General features: G+C 37.9%; 1 protein-coding gene across 2 annotated transcripts; it reads right to left on the bottom strand.

Moving 5' to 3' along the window:
• Window positions 1-7276: 7276 nt before the first annotated feature.
• On the bottom strand, window positions 7277-12725 carry LOC132300201 (uncharacterized). Of its 2 annotated transcripts, none has more exons than XR_009480317.1 (2): window positions 11298-12725; window positions 7277-7987 (listed from the first exon to the last, which is right to left on the bottom strand). XR_009480317.1 is itself a non-coding variant. In XM_059797188.1 (2 exons), the coding sequence occupies exon 1, from the start codon at window positions 11048-11050 to the stop codon at window positions 9869-9871; it is 1182 nt and encodes a 393-aa protein (XP_059653171.1). In that variant the 5' UTR covers window positions 11051-11291; the 3' UTR covers window positions 7277-7987; window positions 9407-9868. The 2 variants fall into 2 exon arrangements, 1 of the variants encoding a protein (XP_059653171.1); XM_059797188.1 differs by lacking the exon at window positions 11298-12725 and adding an exon at window positions 9407-11291.
• Window positions 12726-13618: the final 893 nt, after the last annotated feature.

Raw genomic sequence — 13618 nt, 5'->3', positions numbered from 1 at the left:
TCACATCACCTAATCATCCTCAATTGCCGTTCACGACACATCTCTAGCCATCACCGATAATATCATACACCAGAAACAAAATCCCTATTTGGCAACCCATGCCTCTCATTCCACCAGTTAAAACCATTCTCAAAACAAGCACTATAAAACCCAAGACTCCACCTCCCCCCGTGGAAATGAGTCTACCTATACAACTAAACCTTACCGGTGAACTCTAACAACGTAACAAACCTCACACAGGTCCGTCCACCCACGGAAGCGCACAAATCCTAAATGGAGAACAAGACTCACGACAAACGACGTCCTTGCCAGGACTTAAACAACAAAAAAAAGATAACAAACTCTACTCTCACAAAAGACTAACAACTCGTACCCGAATGCACCTGACACCCTATCACATGCTATTCACCAATCGTCCAACCATGGACACCCAATCTCATCTGAGATGGAATGAGTTTCCTACACTCAAGGAGAAAAACCAACTAGAAACACATACGAGACCACGAACACCAACCCAAGTGACCTCGCCACTAACGGGCTATCCTACACAATCAATACAGAACCCTCAGATATACTTCTCTGCAACACTATGCTAACTGAAACCAATCAGATAAGGGCACGAATGCCCACATATGCTGACACTAGGAACAATCATTGTACGTTGGACACTACGTTCCATTCTACCTAATAATCTTCTAATGTGAAACTCTATGAAATACAATGAGATATGATCACCCGTTCCATCTCTACCTTTTGAAGGCGGCACTGCCTCAAACACTGTGCACACTAAACTCGTGACCTTCATCACAATAACCTATTGACTCTTCAAAAGAAGAAAGAATGCCTATTTGGTAACACCGCTCTTACTGGCTCTAAAGACTAAGCTAATCACAATTGCCTCAATTGGCACACAATCCCATCACCTACCTGATAACATACAACAAACAACTCACAATCTCTTTGTCACATTCGAATCACACCTTAAACCGTTCTACTCCTTAACACTAATCATCACATCATAACACCTTCATTGCCACTCATTCTAATAACAGTTCCAACTTATTATCCCATCGGACCATCAAGTCACTACTAAAGGATTTTTCCTCGAACATCCTTAAGATAATATCATCGTAACAAAAGGGCAAGCATAACTCTCGATACTCCCCATAACGACCACTATTTACCACTAGAAAAGAACCTCCATACGGTTATGCCATGCCTACAAATTCTCGAAACAAAAATGAGCACAAGATTCGGAATGCTCAACACCCAATTGTCTCCTTAAAATCATCAACGATGCAATCATTCACAAACGCTTAACCGACTACTTAAACCACTCTTTCTAATGTGATCTATGTGCCTAACCAACGAAACTTCACACATTAGGTTCACCATCATTATTTCTCTTCCGCACTGTTCCTCAGAACACCCTTAGCCCCAATAAAAGTCAAATGGCCTACTAACTAAACCTACAAGATCAACCTCATCCCAATCATTATTATCATTAGTCTATCTCTTCGGATTCTCAGACAATAAACACTATCTCCTCGTATTCCAGATGTAACACAAAATTCAACTTTAGTCTACAACTTCCAAGTCCTAGAACACAATCATTTTAATAACACAACACCTACCATCAATTACTTCATCCGTAAACAACCAAGGACTACTACTGCCTCATCGTACAACCCTACACTACACAGCTAAAACTGACCACTATACCTCAACTCGAGACTCTCTCTAGACAGCCGCACCAACCCAAAACCCCACTCATCGACCAAGCCATGCAATCAACTCACTATGAGTCGATTACCCGTAGTATACTCCTACAATTCTCCGAAACGAGGATCACCCCTTAACAAACCAATCTCTAAAATAGACTCTTACAAGACCACGAAATGATCCACATCTGTAATCAGTCCTACATCACCCTAGACCTACAAGGTCCAACAAGTCCCCACGACAGTTAGGACCAACACGCTTCCATAGATCGTAGACTACATTCATGACTTAAACAATCTCAGTCACACCTACCACGACCGGTTCGATAAAAACCTCCACACCAAACCATGACCCAAGTCACTAACACCAACCTCCAATGGTCATACCGAAACCCTCACCGCACACCGGACCTCCACAGTCACCAGAACCCATACATCAATGCATGAAACTCACATGCAACAAGGGTATCATGCAATGAAATATGAACCCATTCTAAAGTCATTCTCTAAGCACCTCACCAAATGCAACAAGAAATCAAAAATGACTACACACTAAATAACTTAATCCACGAGCTAGAAACCCACACCATTAGTTCGACAAGAACCGGCACCCAAACAACCTTGGAGTAACCGAGCTCCTCGCCTACTCAAGTTAAAACTTACACAACCCTCAATGCCGTGACAAGTACCCCACCGTACTAGCAATTATCCCATACTCGACTGCAAGCATGCATAAAAGTACATAGGTATACATACAAGACATATTTATATATATATATACACAAAATAACTAGAACGTAACCCTTGACACAACCATGTCCTATTACATTAGTTTAAACAACGAGTTCATTAAAATATTATGTGAAATTAATTATCCCTTCTATTCTCATTATCATTTCGCATACTACACACTTGCACAATCCATACTCACAGCTCACCATTAACATACTCCTCATATTTATCATCATATCGAAATCAATATGCTTTCAATCATTATCATGGTAGTAGCATATCTTATTTTAAACACATAAACATGTGATCACATAGGCAAATAAGCAAGTAAGCAAGTAAGCATGCTTTCCAAAATCGTAAACACATAAGTAATTAAACAAATAAGCATTATTCTCAAATAACAACCATTTTAACACATAGGCATATAAACAACACAATTCAACTTCCCCATGCAATCCTAGGTAGGCCTTTACCCATCATCCTAGTGGTTTTCGAACCATTATTCTGATACCAAATTTGTAACGTCTCGAACCCGTAGGTCCGAACCGTTAGCCGGGTTCTTAACCGAACCCAAGGTCAACTAGGAACAACACCATTCTTTCCTACGTCAATACATATTATACGTGTCATTTCGGGTTTATAAAAAAAATAAGTAATAATAAATAAATAAATGATAATAATAAAATAAGATTATAGCTACAAAGTATGTTAAAACGGTCTACTAACCCATCGAACCCTGTGGAGGAGCGTCGTCCGCCACTTGCCATCAGTGTCTTGAAAAATATTAAATGTAATGGGGTGAGCAAATTATTCAATAGGTAGTGCCTAAGACCCACCTCTTGTAGCTCCGTGAATCCAAACAATGAATAGGACAATAGGGAACGAGGTCATACAAAGCTAGGAACAAATACAATTTACACTTTCAAGTCCAAAACAAAAGAATGTCGTGCCATGAATGCAATATCATGCATGTCACTTCCCATTTCAGAAAACATCCATCACTTCACAAACTGTTAATATAACCCATCCTTTGGTGACTCCGCAGCGACACGAGAGAAGGATTGGCTACTGTCTCTGACCCTTAGTACCCATGCGGCTTCATTTTGGGCCCAGATAGCTTAACCACGCTAGGGCAATTTCCCTAGTTCCCTCTAGGCTATATTAACACACCAGCCCTTTGGTGACTCCGTGGCAACCGGATTTTCTCAAAACCATTTTCTCAAATTTCTCCCCAAAATCCCCTTTTTAATTTCATTTCACAACACTTCCCTTTTTTTTTCATGCCCAATGTTTGTATGCATATCACATATCTTTTTAATACTATGGAAATTGAGAGAATTATTATCACACAATTAACATGCTTTCATATAAAATTTCTAATAAATTATTAAGCATCATAGGCATAGAAAATTAACACATTAAGCATACTTTCCAAGTAAATCAACAAATACACATAATTACATGGTTCATATACTCAATTAAATCATCTAAGAAACAATCAATTCAATTTAATCATGCTTGATAACAATTAAAATAGTTTAACTCACAAAGGAACAAGAATTTGAGTATTAGAGACCCTACCTCAATCTAAGCCAAAAGCCCCAATTTGTGCCCTAGATCCCAAACCTCCTGGAGTGCACCAAACACAAAATTGCTCCGATAAATTTATAGATCTCGTCGTGAGCTTCAATTTGCCGCAAATGGCACTCAAAAATTCCGAGGATTGGAGGAGAAATCAAACTTCAAAGTTTGAGAGAAAAAGAGAGAGCAGCGGGAGAGAATGAGAGAAATGAGACTAGAAATGGTCTCTTGACCATTGAAAATAAAGGAAAAGTGGGCCCCACCATTTTCTTTTTAGTTTCCCTTTTTCTTTTACTTTAATTTATACCACACATAAACATATATACATATACACACATAATAATTTACAATCACATAAAATATATTAAATAGAATGCCTGAAATGCTAATGGACCCGATAAAAATCCCCGTATGCAAAAATTCCGATAACGGGTCCTATACTGGGACCGTCCGGTCTGAAAAACTGAAAAATACCAAAATGATCACCCTTGCGTTTCAAAGAGTCCTAGACTCAACGAAATGTCCCAAACAACTCTAGGACACAACCAGCACACTCTACAGTGTCCGACACGCAAAACGACAAAAGACAAAAATGCCATTGCAACTACAAAATTCCAGAAAAATGAAAAATGGTGAAAATCGGAAACATCACATCCATACCATGGTATTCCAAAATGGGAAGTTGTCCAATATTTCTATGAAAGCCTATCCGACATTCATAAGGACATTGTTGATATTTCATGTGGGGGTTCATATTTTGGGAAACATGAGGATGATGTTTGGCACCTTTTAAAAAAAAATGAGTGAAAACTCTTTGCATAAGTATCACACTTGTCGGTTGGGTCATAATTCTAATGAAAGGAAGAAAAATGTAAAAGTGTGTCAAATTGAAAGTCCAATGAAAATTGTAGCCGAGGTTAAAACTCTTTCTAAAAAAACTTGATAATTTTTTATTGACCGAAAAACCGGTTACAAAGTCATCTCCTTTTCGTCACTCTTATCAGTCTTGTGAGCCTTGCATGACTTGTTCTAGTGTTCTACCTTCTACTTCCAAATGTCCTCATGGACATGTGTTTAATGAACACTTTGAACAAGTTAATGCTACATTTGCTCACCCTTATTCAAATGTTTATGTTCCGGTGTGGAATGAAAGTTCAAGTCCTTGTCAAGCTAAACATTTTCAAAGTAAATATGTCCCACCTCATAAAAGGAATAAAAGTTTCCAAGGATTCGCTTCTTTTTTTTTTTTTCATAAATGTGGTTGTATAAAAAAAAAAGGGAAATTATGTACAAAGGCACAGAGAGGGCATACCCTCAGAAAAAAGAAAACAACTAATAGAGAACTGGATACAAATCTCAGCAGCTCCTATAACAGAAAAACAAAAACAAAAGAAAATAAGACCACTTTCTAGACTAAAACCACTAAGGCTGTCAAGTCTGAAAGAAGGATGTTGTGAGTATCCAGTACTTCGAGCAACAAATTCTTTGCTACAACCTCAGGAGTAGAATCAGTTCCATAAATTCTAGCATTTCTCTCTTGCCAAATCCCCCAAATCCCAGCTGCAAACAAGGTTCTATGAATCCGTAAAGTTGATAAATCTTGAAACCAAAGCAACAAATCAGTAAGAGTTTCAACAACTCTAAACTGCTGTATATTCCACTTTAATATATCTCCTAACCATCTCCAAAAAACTTGAGAAAATATACAACCAATAAAGATATGATCTATTGTATCAACAGCTCTTCGACACAAAGAACATCTAGGCACTAAACAAACCTTCCTCTTTTGAAGATTCACCATTGAAGGAATACGATTTTGCATCACAAAAACTGTAGTAACAGACCATCGTGGCCTTGCATGACCCCAACAGTAACTAAACCAGTTAACTTCAGCTGCAGGAACTCTACACACTTGCCAAGCTTTTTTGAAGGAGAACTTGGCATTATCCCATAACAACTTATCCTCAGTATTATGAATAGGAACTTGCAAAAGAAATTCTCTGAATTGTTGTAAAACAGGTCCCTGAAGAATACTTACATTCCATCTTCCATTATCCATTAAACTATCTAGAGAAGCACTCTGAGGAACATTTAAAGATCTAAAAACTCTATGTCCAAACTTATGAGCAATTGTCTCACCATCACACCAATGATCCCGCAGACAAACTGATCGACCATTCCCAATATGAAAAGTAACATACTGGAGCATTATATCTCTCATCTCCAACACAGATTGCCAAATAACTGAATGAGTACTCTGAGGAATAATAGACCAGTAAGAGACTTGAGGAGTGTGATGCGACCTGAGTGTGTGCACAAAATAATGCACAACACTTTGGTTTTGGAAATGGTATCAAGCGGGCATCATAGTTTACATTTGTAAACCGCTAGACACTTATACTATGTAGTATGAAGTGAGAAGGGATCGAACCCAAGGGATTGAACACGTGTTGGGACTAAACTTGATTTTAATGCTAATTAGATTGTAAAAGAGAGAAGAGAAAGAGTGTGAGAGAAAAATATTTTGGTGGAGTGATTAAACTAAAATTCAATTAAAAGCATGAAAATAGAAATGACATTAAACTAAGAATTAAAGAGATAGGAAGAGAGTCTTAGGGTTAGGATTCACCACTAAGCCCATGCAATTAACCATATGCTTTCAATTAATGGGGAATTTATTAGTGTAATTATAGATGTGGTCACATTATCATCACAAATCACAATTATAAGCATAGATTATCAACATCAAGAATGAATTGTCTACCTAATGATAATTAAACTAAAGTGTAGAACCCATTCAAGACTACGTCATAACCCACCATACACATTCACAAATGTATCCAATAAGAGCACACATCAATCAAGAAGATAATACTAATTGTAATTAGAAGCATGGATTAAAATAATCAAGCATAGATTGCCTACTTTACTACAATTAACTAATGACAAATAAGCTAATTTGTAAAACAATCTATTATGATTAAGCCTTTATCCATCAAATTAATTGACAATTGTATCAACTAAGTTTCATGCTATGGCCATCACTAAACACAACTAAAAGAAGTATCTAGTGTAGAGTATAATTCTAAATCAATCACACCTAGACATGCAATTTTCATATAGAATCAATGGAAGAATTAAATTCTAATCATCTAATGAAGAATAAAATCCCTAATTAATCATACATAGACATACAATCAATTGGAGATTTCAATGGAAGAATTTATCAATACAAACCCTAATTTATCAAATCAAGCATGTATATATTAAGAAATCGCAAGGCCATACAATTTAATTACAACATAATAATTCCCCAAGAAAAGAAATACAAAGGTTAGGGTTACATGAACTTAGGGCTCATCCAAGCCCTAAGTGAAGAACTAGCTCATGGAGGAGATGATCATGGTGTCAACAAGTCCTATCTCCATCTTTTGGCCCTTCTTCTTCTTCCTTCAACTGTAGACAAAGCCTCTGTAAAAAAAAATATTCTTGAAACCCTCGCTTTTTTTTCTTCCTTTCGTTTTCTTCCAGAGAGAACGATATCACGATACAGATTCAAAATAATAATCAAAACTTAATTCCCCAAATAATAAATCACTTAACTAATAAATACTAACCCTAAAAACAATGGGCCTCACTGGGCTTAAGTAATAAACCTATTAAAGCCCACTAGGTTACAAAATAAGCCCAAACATTAAAATAAAAATATGCAATGTTGCCAAGTCCTGGGGGATTGATCCCCCACCCTGGGGGATCGATCCCCCAGAGTTGGAAAATTCCTTTAAGCCTTATTCAGCTCCATTTTTGCCCTGGGCTATTTGGTTTGCTTCTCCATCTTTGGGAACATCATCAAAGGCCCGAGATTGACCGCTTTATGCCATTTTCTGAAAATCTTTGCTTAACTCCAAAAAGGCTTAATTGGACCGTTCTTAGCTCATTTTAACTTTATTGCCCTGAAATACACATAAACATAAATTAGGACTAAAACATAAACTTAAGATAGATGCAAAGACTGAAATACCCTAACTTAGGTGCTGAAATGTGCAACATTTAAGCACTTATCACACCCCCAAACTTAGATATTGCTAGTCCCTAGCAATGAACTACAACATGGAAATGAAACAAACATATATACAACTATGAACTAATTAAGCAAATAAAGATAACACCACTTTCGTAGGGATCACGGTTGCATTTAGCATATGCAACAAGCCTTTTAAACCCCTAGGTTACCCCTAGTGGACGAGTGAAGTCTCGTGAAGGTTTTCAGAAATGGTACCCACAAACATTAACAGCTCTTTCTTACTTGAGAAGTAACGACACATACCAAATAAGTGTTTAAAGTAGACTACTTCAAGTATGCAAATTTCTGCCATTTCTAAGCTATTCTCAATATTTCAACATCATGTAAGCAAAAATGGTCATCCACACATCAAGCAAGTTAATCATGCAAATTGAATCAATTTTATCATCCTTTTTTAGTGAACCGGCATCAAAATGTGTTGCTATCCTAGCAAATCAAAGTAATGGCATAGCCTTACCCTCAAACTAGCATACAGATATAGTACCAGACATCAAGACATTGAATGAACCTTGTTATTCAATCAAACATTTTTATTTTATTTTATTTGATTTCATCAATTTTATATATATATATGTATGACCATGTGCAATGTCCAAGTTCCTTAAGCTCTCTACTCACCCCATGTAACAAGCGTTGAGCCAACGACTCCCAAACCAGATGGTCTTAGGGCGTTAAGTGTAAAGACACTCCTAAGGGCGTAATGACTCGGAATGACTAGGCTACGAACTCAAACTAATCATACATCTTACATTCTTTCCTTGTCTTCCTTTTTAATCAGTTGACATGTTGAAAGAATGCAGTTTTTTTTTTTTTTTTTTTTTTTTTTTTTATTTTTTCTTTGCAAGGTCATTTTATCAAGAATGAAAGCTTCCAAAGCATACTAGCTCAATTGGGATAAACCAAGACAATAATCAACTAAGCATGTACCCCACAAATTGAATGCTAGTGTGCGCAAGTGCAAGTGTAGAATTCTAGAATCAACTCTCAAAGCATTTTCAACCAACAAGATGATGTGTACCACAAGACCAAACATGATATCAAAAATTAAAAATTTACCCCTAAATGGCATCCTAGAGCATACAAGAAGTATTAGACTTTAACAACTTATTTTTTAAAAATACTATGCTTCAAAAGTTCAAAATCATTGCCAAATACATCTCAAATCTCAATCATGCATTTAAAGCTCAACTTAAAGTAGAATGTAACAAGGCTACCTTACCCCCAAACTTAAACTGCACATTGTCCTCAATGTGCAATGAGAACAATGAAAGAAATGGAAAGAGTATACCGTGATAGCAAAAGTTAATGACGCCCGGTAATGATCCATGACGAAAGAGGTCTCCCCTAAACTTGGATGCAAAAACCTACTAGAAAAGCCACACTAGCAACTCACATCAAATATCAAATGGGATAAGTAAAGCATACATTCTAAAACAATATAGAATAAGATGTAAAGAGATATGATATCAAGTCCTTTGTAAAAGATGAAAACATGCATAACTAAGCAGAAGGGCATAACGGGAACACATATTTTTGAAATTTTTTATTTTTTATTATTATTTTTTTTTTGTTTGCTTTGTTTTGTTTTTTTTTTTTTTAATTTTATTTTAAAAGAAATAAAGAAAAAAAACATGTATATACAACCTAGAAAATAAATAAATAAATAAATAATGGGCTAAGTTTAACGTCTCTAGCAAGACGGAATGATACTTTGCAAAAAATCTGAACAGCTTAAAACAGACAAAAGAAATCATGCATCAGGTGGCAATGTGGAAGTGCGTGGGAGACTCGATGAAACAATCTCATATAGATCTCGTAGCATGCGCTGGGTAGTGGTGTGCTGCTGTATAAGCTCAGCATGCTCGACTCTATGCTGCTCTCGAGATTCAGCCAACTCGGTCCTCAACTGCCCCACAATGGCATTCAACTCTGCCCTAGTCACCCCTACAGACTCCTTTGCATGTGGTGACACAGCCGGTGCTATCTCATAAGTAGCACCATCAGCAATCTGCTCCTCAGACCTCCCAACAACGTCCTCAACCAGGGTATTCACGTCCTCTTTAGTACCTGCTACCATGCCATCACCTTCCTTCTTGGCACTAGGCATATGAGAAAGGCTTAAGTTCCACTGTGCTAGCCTAAAAGTCACCCGTGGAGCCTCAGAGATCTCATCATTATCAACCACGAAGCGCCGAAGGACAAGGAGCTGCGTAATAAGATACGGAAACGGAAGTTTCCATTTTTTCGCATTTGGATCCCCACTCGCCACTAAATGCTTCCAGTATTTATGCATCTGGTTAAAGACGAAAGCTGGAACAGAAAACCATGTTCCAGTGTGGGTAGCATACAACGCTATTAAGAACTCCTGTCCCCGCTGTACCTTATGACCTATTGGAAAAACATTCCGTTTCAGAACCTGATCGAAAAACCACATATCCTTAGGTAGTGAGGACTTGCTGGCACAATTCTTCTTCTTCTTGTCACCATACTTCCCGTCACACATATCTTTAACAATAGAATGCACAGTAGGTTTTTTCAAGAATTTGCCAAAACGTAGCTCCCCATTCTCTGCTAGCAAGTCAGTGGGGCACAAATGTGGACACCCTAATGCCTGGGCTATGTCCAAGACACCAAAGTGAATTCGGACACCATCAATGGTTGTAACTAATATGTCCGGTGCATCACTAAACCATTCCATATTCTGATAAAACAGGCGCACAATACGGGGATAGACAACCTCTGCAGCTGGTCTAAAAAGGCAGGACAAACGCCTCCTTTCAAATTCTAACACCGCCCATTCAGTCGCGTCATTGTGGCGAAACGTACCTTCAATGTCGAAGGTAGTCTCAAAATCCAGACGTTTGTTGCGCCACACAACTTTGGGAGTCTCTTTGGAGGGTTTGAAACGTTTGGAAGAAGAAACACGAGTCATTTCTTAAGATTGAAATATATGGGAAGTAGTCCAAAATCAATAACCCTACTTTAATGACAAATATATTTTTTTAAATCATCAATTCAAAATTTTATGCACTTTTTTTTTTTTTTAACAACAATTCAACTGTTTTTTTTTTTTTTTAAGTCATCAATGTAAAAATAAAAAAAATAAAAAATAAAAAATAAAAAAAATGGAATCTGGAACCCAATTAACAACTCACAAACTTGCCAAAATCAGCACTTACCCACATACTTGCCGGAGAAAACCCAGTCAAAAGCCGCCGGAATTGATGAAGAAACCAAATCAAAATCTAGCCAAAATCGCTGGAGGGAACAGCCAGTTGCAACGCCGGAAAAATAAAGGGCGAGTCTCAAACAGTGCCGGAATTTAAGCCCAGCCGGAATTGCCGGAAAGAACCGCCGCGATCGCTGTTGGAAGAACCAGACGCCGGAATCGCTGAAGAAGAAGCAGTCGCAACGTCGGAGGATGAAACAGATCGCCGGTGCTAGCCGAGATCGCCGGAGAATGACCCAGCCACGAATCGTTGACGAACCCAGCCGCGAATCGCTGGAAAACGAACAGATGGGACGCCAGAAAGACGAACAGAGGCGACGCCGGAAAACGAACAGCCGCGTCGCCGGCGCAGCGAACAAGCCGACAAAATCTCTACCCAACAGCCTCAAACGCAACCCACAGTCGGCGAAATCCACAACCCAACGCCTAAACTGCAGGTGAAGCGAACAAGCCGGCGAACGAACCAACCGCGACGATGTAATCTCGGCGACCCAACAGCCGTAGACGCCAGAGAACTAAGCCAAACGCACCGAAAAAGAAAAACCAGCCACGGTGATGTAATCTCGGCGACCCAACCTCGTCGGAGAAATACAGCGATTAACACACCCGCCGGAAAGACCCAGCCGACGCTGGAAAGTTGTACAGCCGCGATCTCGGAGAAAAACCCAGCGGCGATCGCTAGCCCAGATGCGACAGAGAACGGTGAAGTAAAATCGTCGGGAAATAACCCACCACCCAACAGCGACGCCGTTGAACGACCTCTTCAACACGGCGCAAGAGAGGATCGAATAGAGAGGATAGAACAGAGAGGATCGAATAGAGAGGATGGTCGAAGAAAGCGAGGGTTTGAAGAACTTGGGTTAAGAGATTTGAGGGTTGGCAGTGAATGCAGACGAGAGAGAGATGGGAAGGCAAGCTAACGGGCTCGATCCATCAGTTAAGGGGATCGATAATTTTAGACACAAAATTGGCCCTTCACTGTGGAATGAGAAAGTGGCGACATAGGTAAAAAGGGATCGATCCACGTGATTGGGGGATCAATCTACTTGGGACATTTTTTTGTTGCTCTCTGCCAAGATGGTGATCCATCTTTTGCTTTTTCTTTTTTTTTTCTTTAATTTATTTATTTTTTAATATATACACTAAAAATAAATAAATAAAAAGAATATATACACTGAAATGAAAAATAGATAAAAATAAAAATAATAATAAATAAAAATAAAATAAAATCACTTACCAACTTAATTTTTTTTTTTTAAGTAAAACTAAAAAGAAAAATATATATACTAAAATTAAATATATATAAAAATTAAAATTAAAATAATACTACTAAAAATTAAAATAAAATCAAATACCAACTTATCCTACCTATCACAACAATTTTTTTTTTTTTTCTTTTTGAATTTAAAAATACATAAATGTACAAAAGGAAACGAAAACAAAATAATAATAAAATGCATTTTTTTTTTTTTTTTTTGAAAATTCTACGAACAACTAGTGTTTAACGTCTCTAGCAAGACGTTGGGGTGACTCACTAGTCGAAAGAATCAAAAACTGGATATGAGACATCCTCGTTGATCCGTTTATCTATTTTCCCAAATGGATCTTCTCTCGCAACAATGAATACATCTCCCAAAAGAATGATTTGGAAAGAAATGGTGAAAGATGCAATTTGTTTCCTCTCATCCACGGTTTTGAAAATAAAGTCCATAATGAGCGGCCTTGCACTTGGCAAGGTAATGTCTTTCAAAGGCTCAGTTAGATTATTAAGAAACTCAATCTCTTCATCATTTTTGTCAACTTCTACATTGATCACTTTCTCCTCCTTCACTAAGGTCGCCTCAATGACTTCATGCTCAATATTATAAGGAATGTCCTCATAAATTGGATTGGCCATTGGCGTACTTACCACTTCTTCCTCTTCTTGATAAGAAAGAGTACTTGCGATTGAAGGGAAAGGTTCTTTTGAGTTTTTCCATGGCGGGAAGTCTAAGATGGCTACGGAATCCATTAGAGAATTCACTTCATATATGGAGCTTTCAATGTCAAATGCGTCCATGTTGAAGTGAGAGAGGCATGCCTCAAGAGGATCTTCAGAAGGAATGGAAGGAATGACTTCTTCAACAATTTCATCCAAGATATTCACCATGAAACACTCGCCTTCATTGATAGGATGTTGACTCGTGTTAAACACATTAAGCTTAACCATCATATTGCCAAAAGAGATGTCCATAATGCCGGACCTACAATTGATTGTCGCATTAGCCGTGG

Source organism: Cornus florida, unplaced genomic scaffold (assembly GCF_030987335.1).
Source record: "Cornus florida cultivar Cherokee Brave unplaced genomic scaffold, ASM3098733v1 CherokeeBrave_3.0.0_Hap2_Chr03, whole genome shotgun sequence".
Taxonomy (NCBI): Eukaryota; Viridiplantae; Streptophyta; class Magnoliopsida; order Cornales; family Cornaceae; genus Cornus; species Cornus florida.
This window is presented reverse-complemented; position numbering and strand designations above follow the sequence as displayed.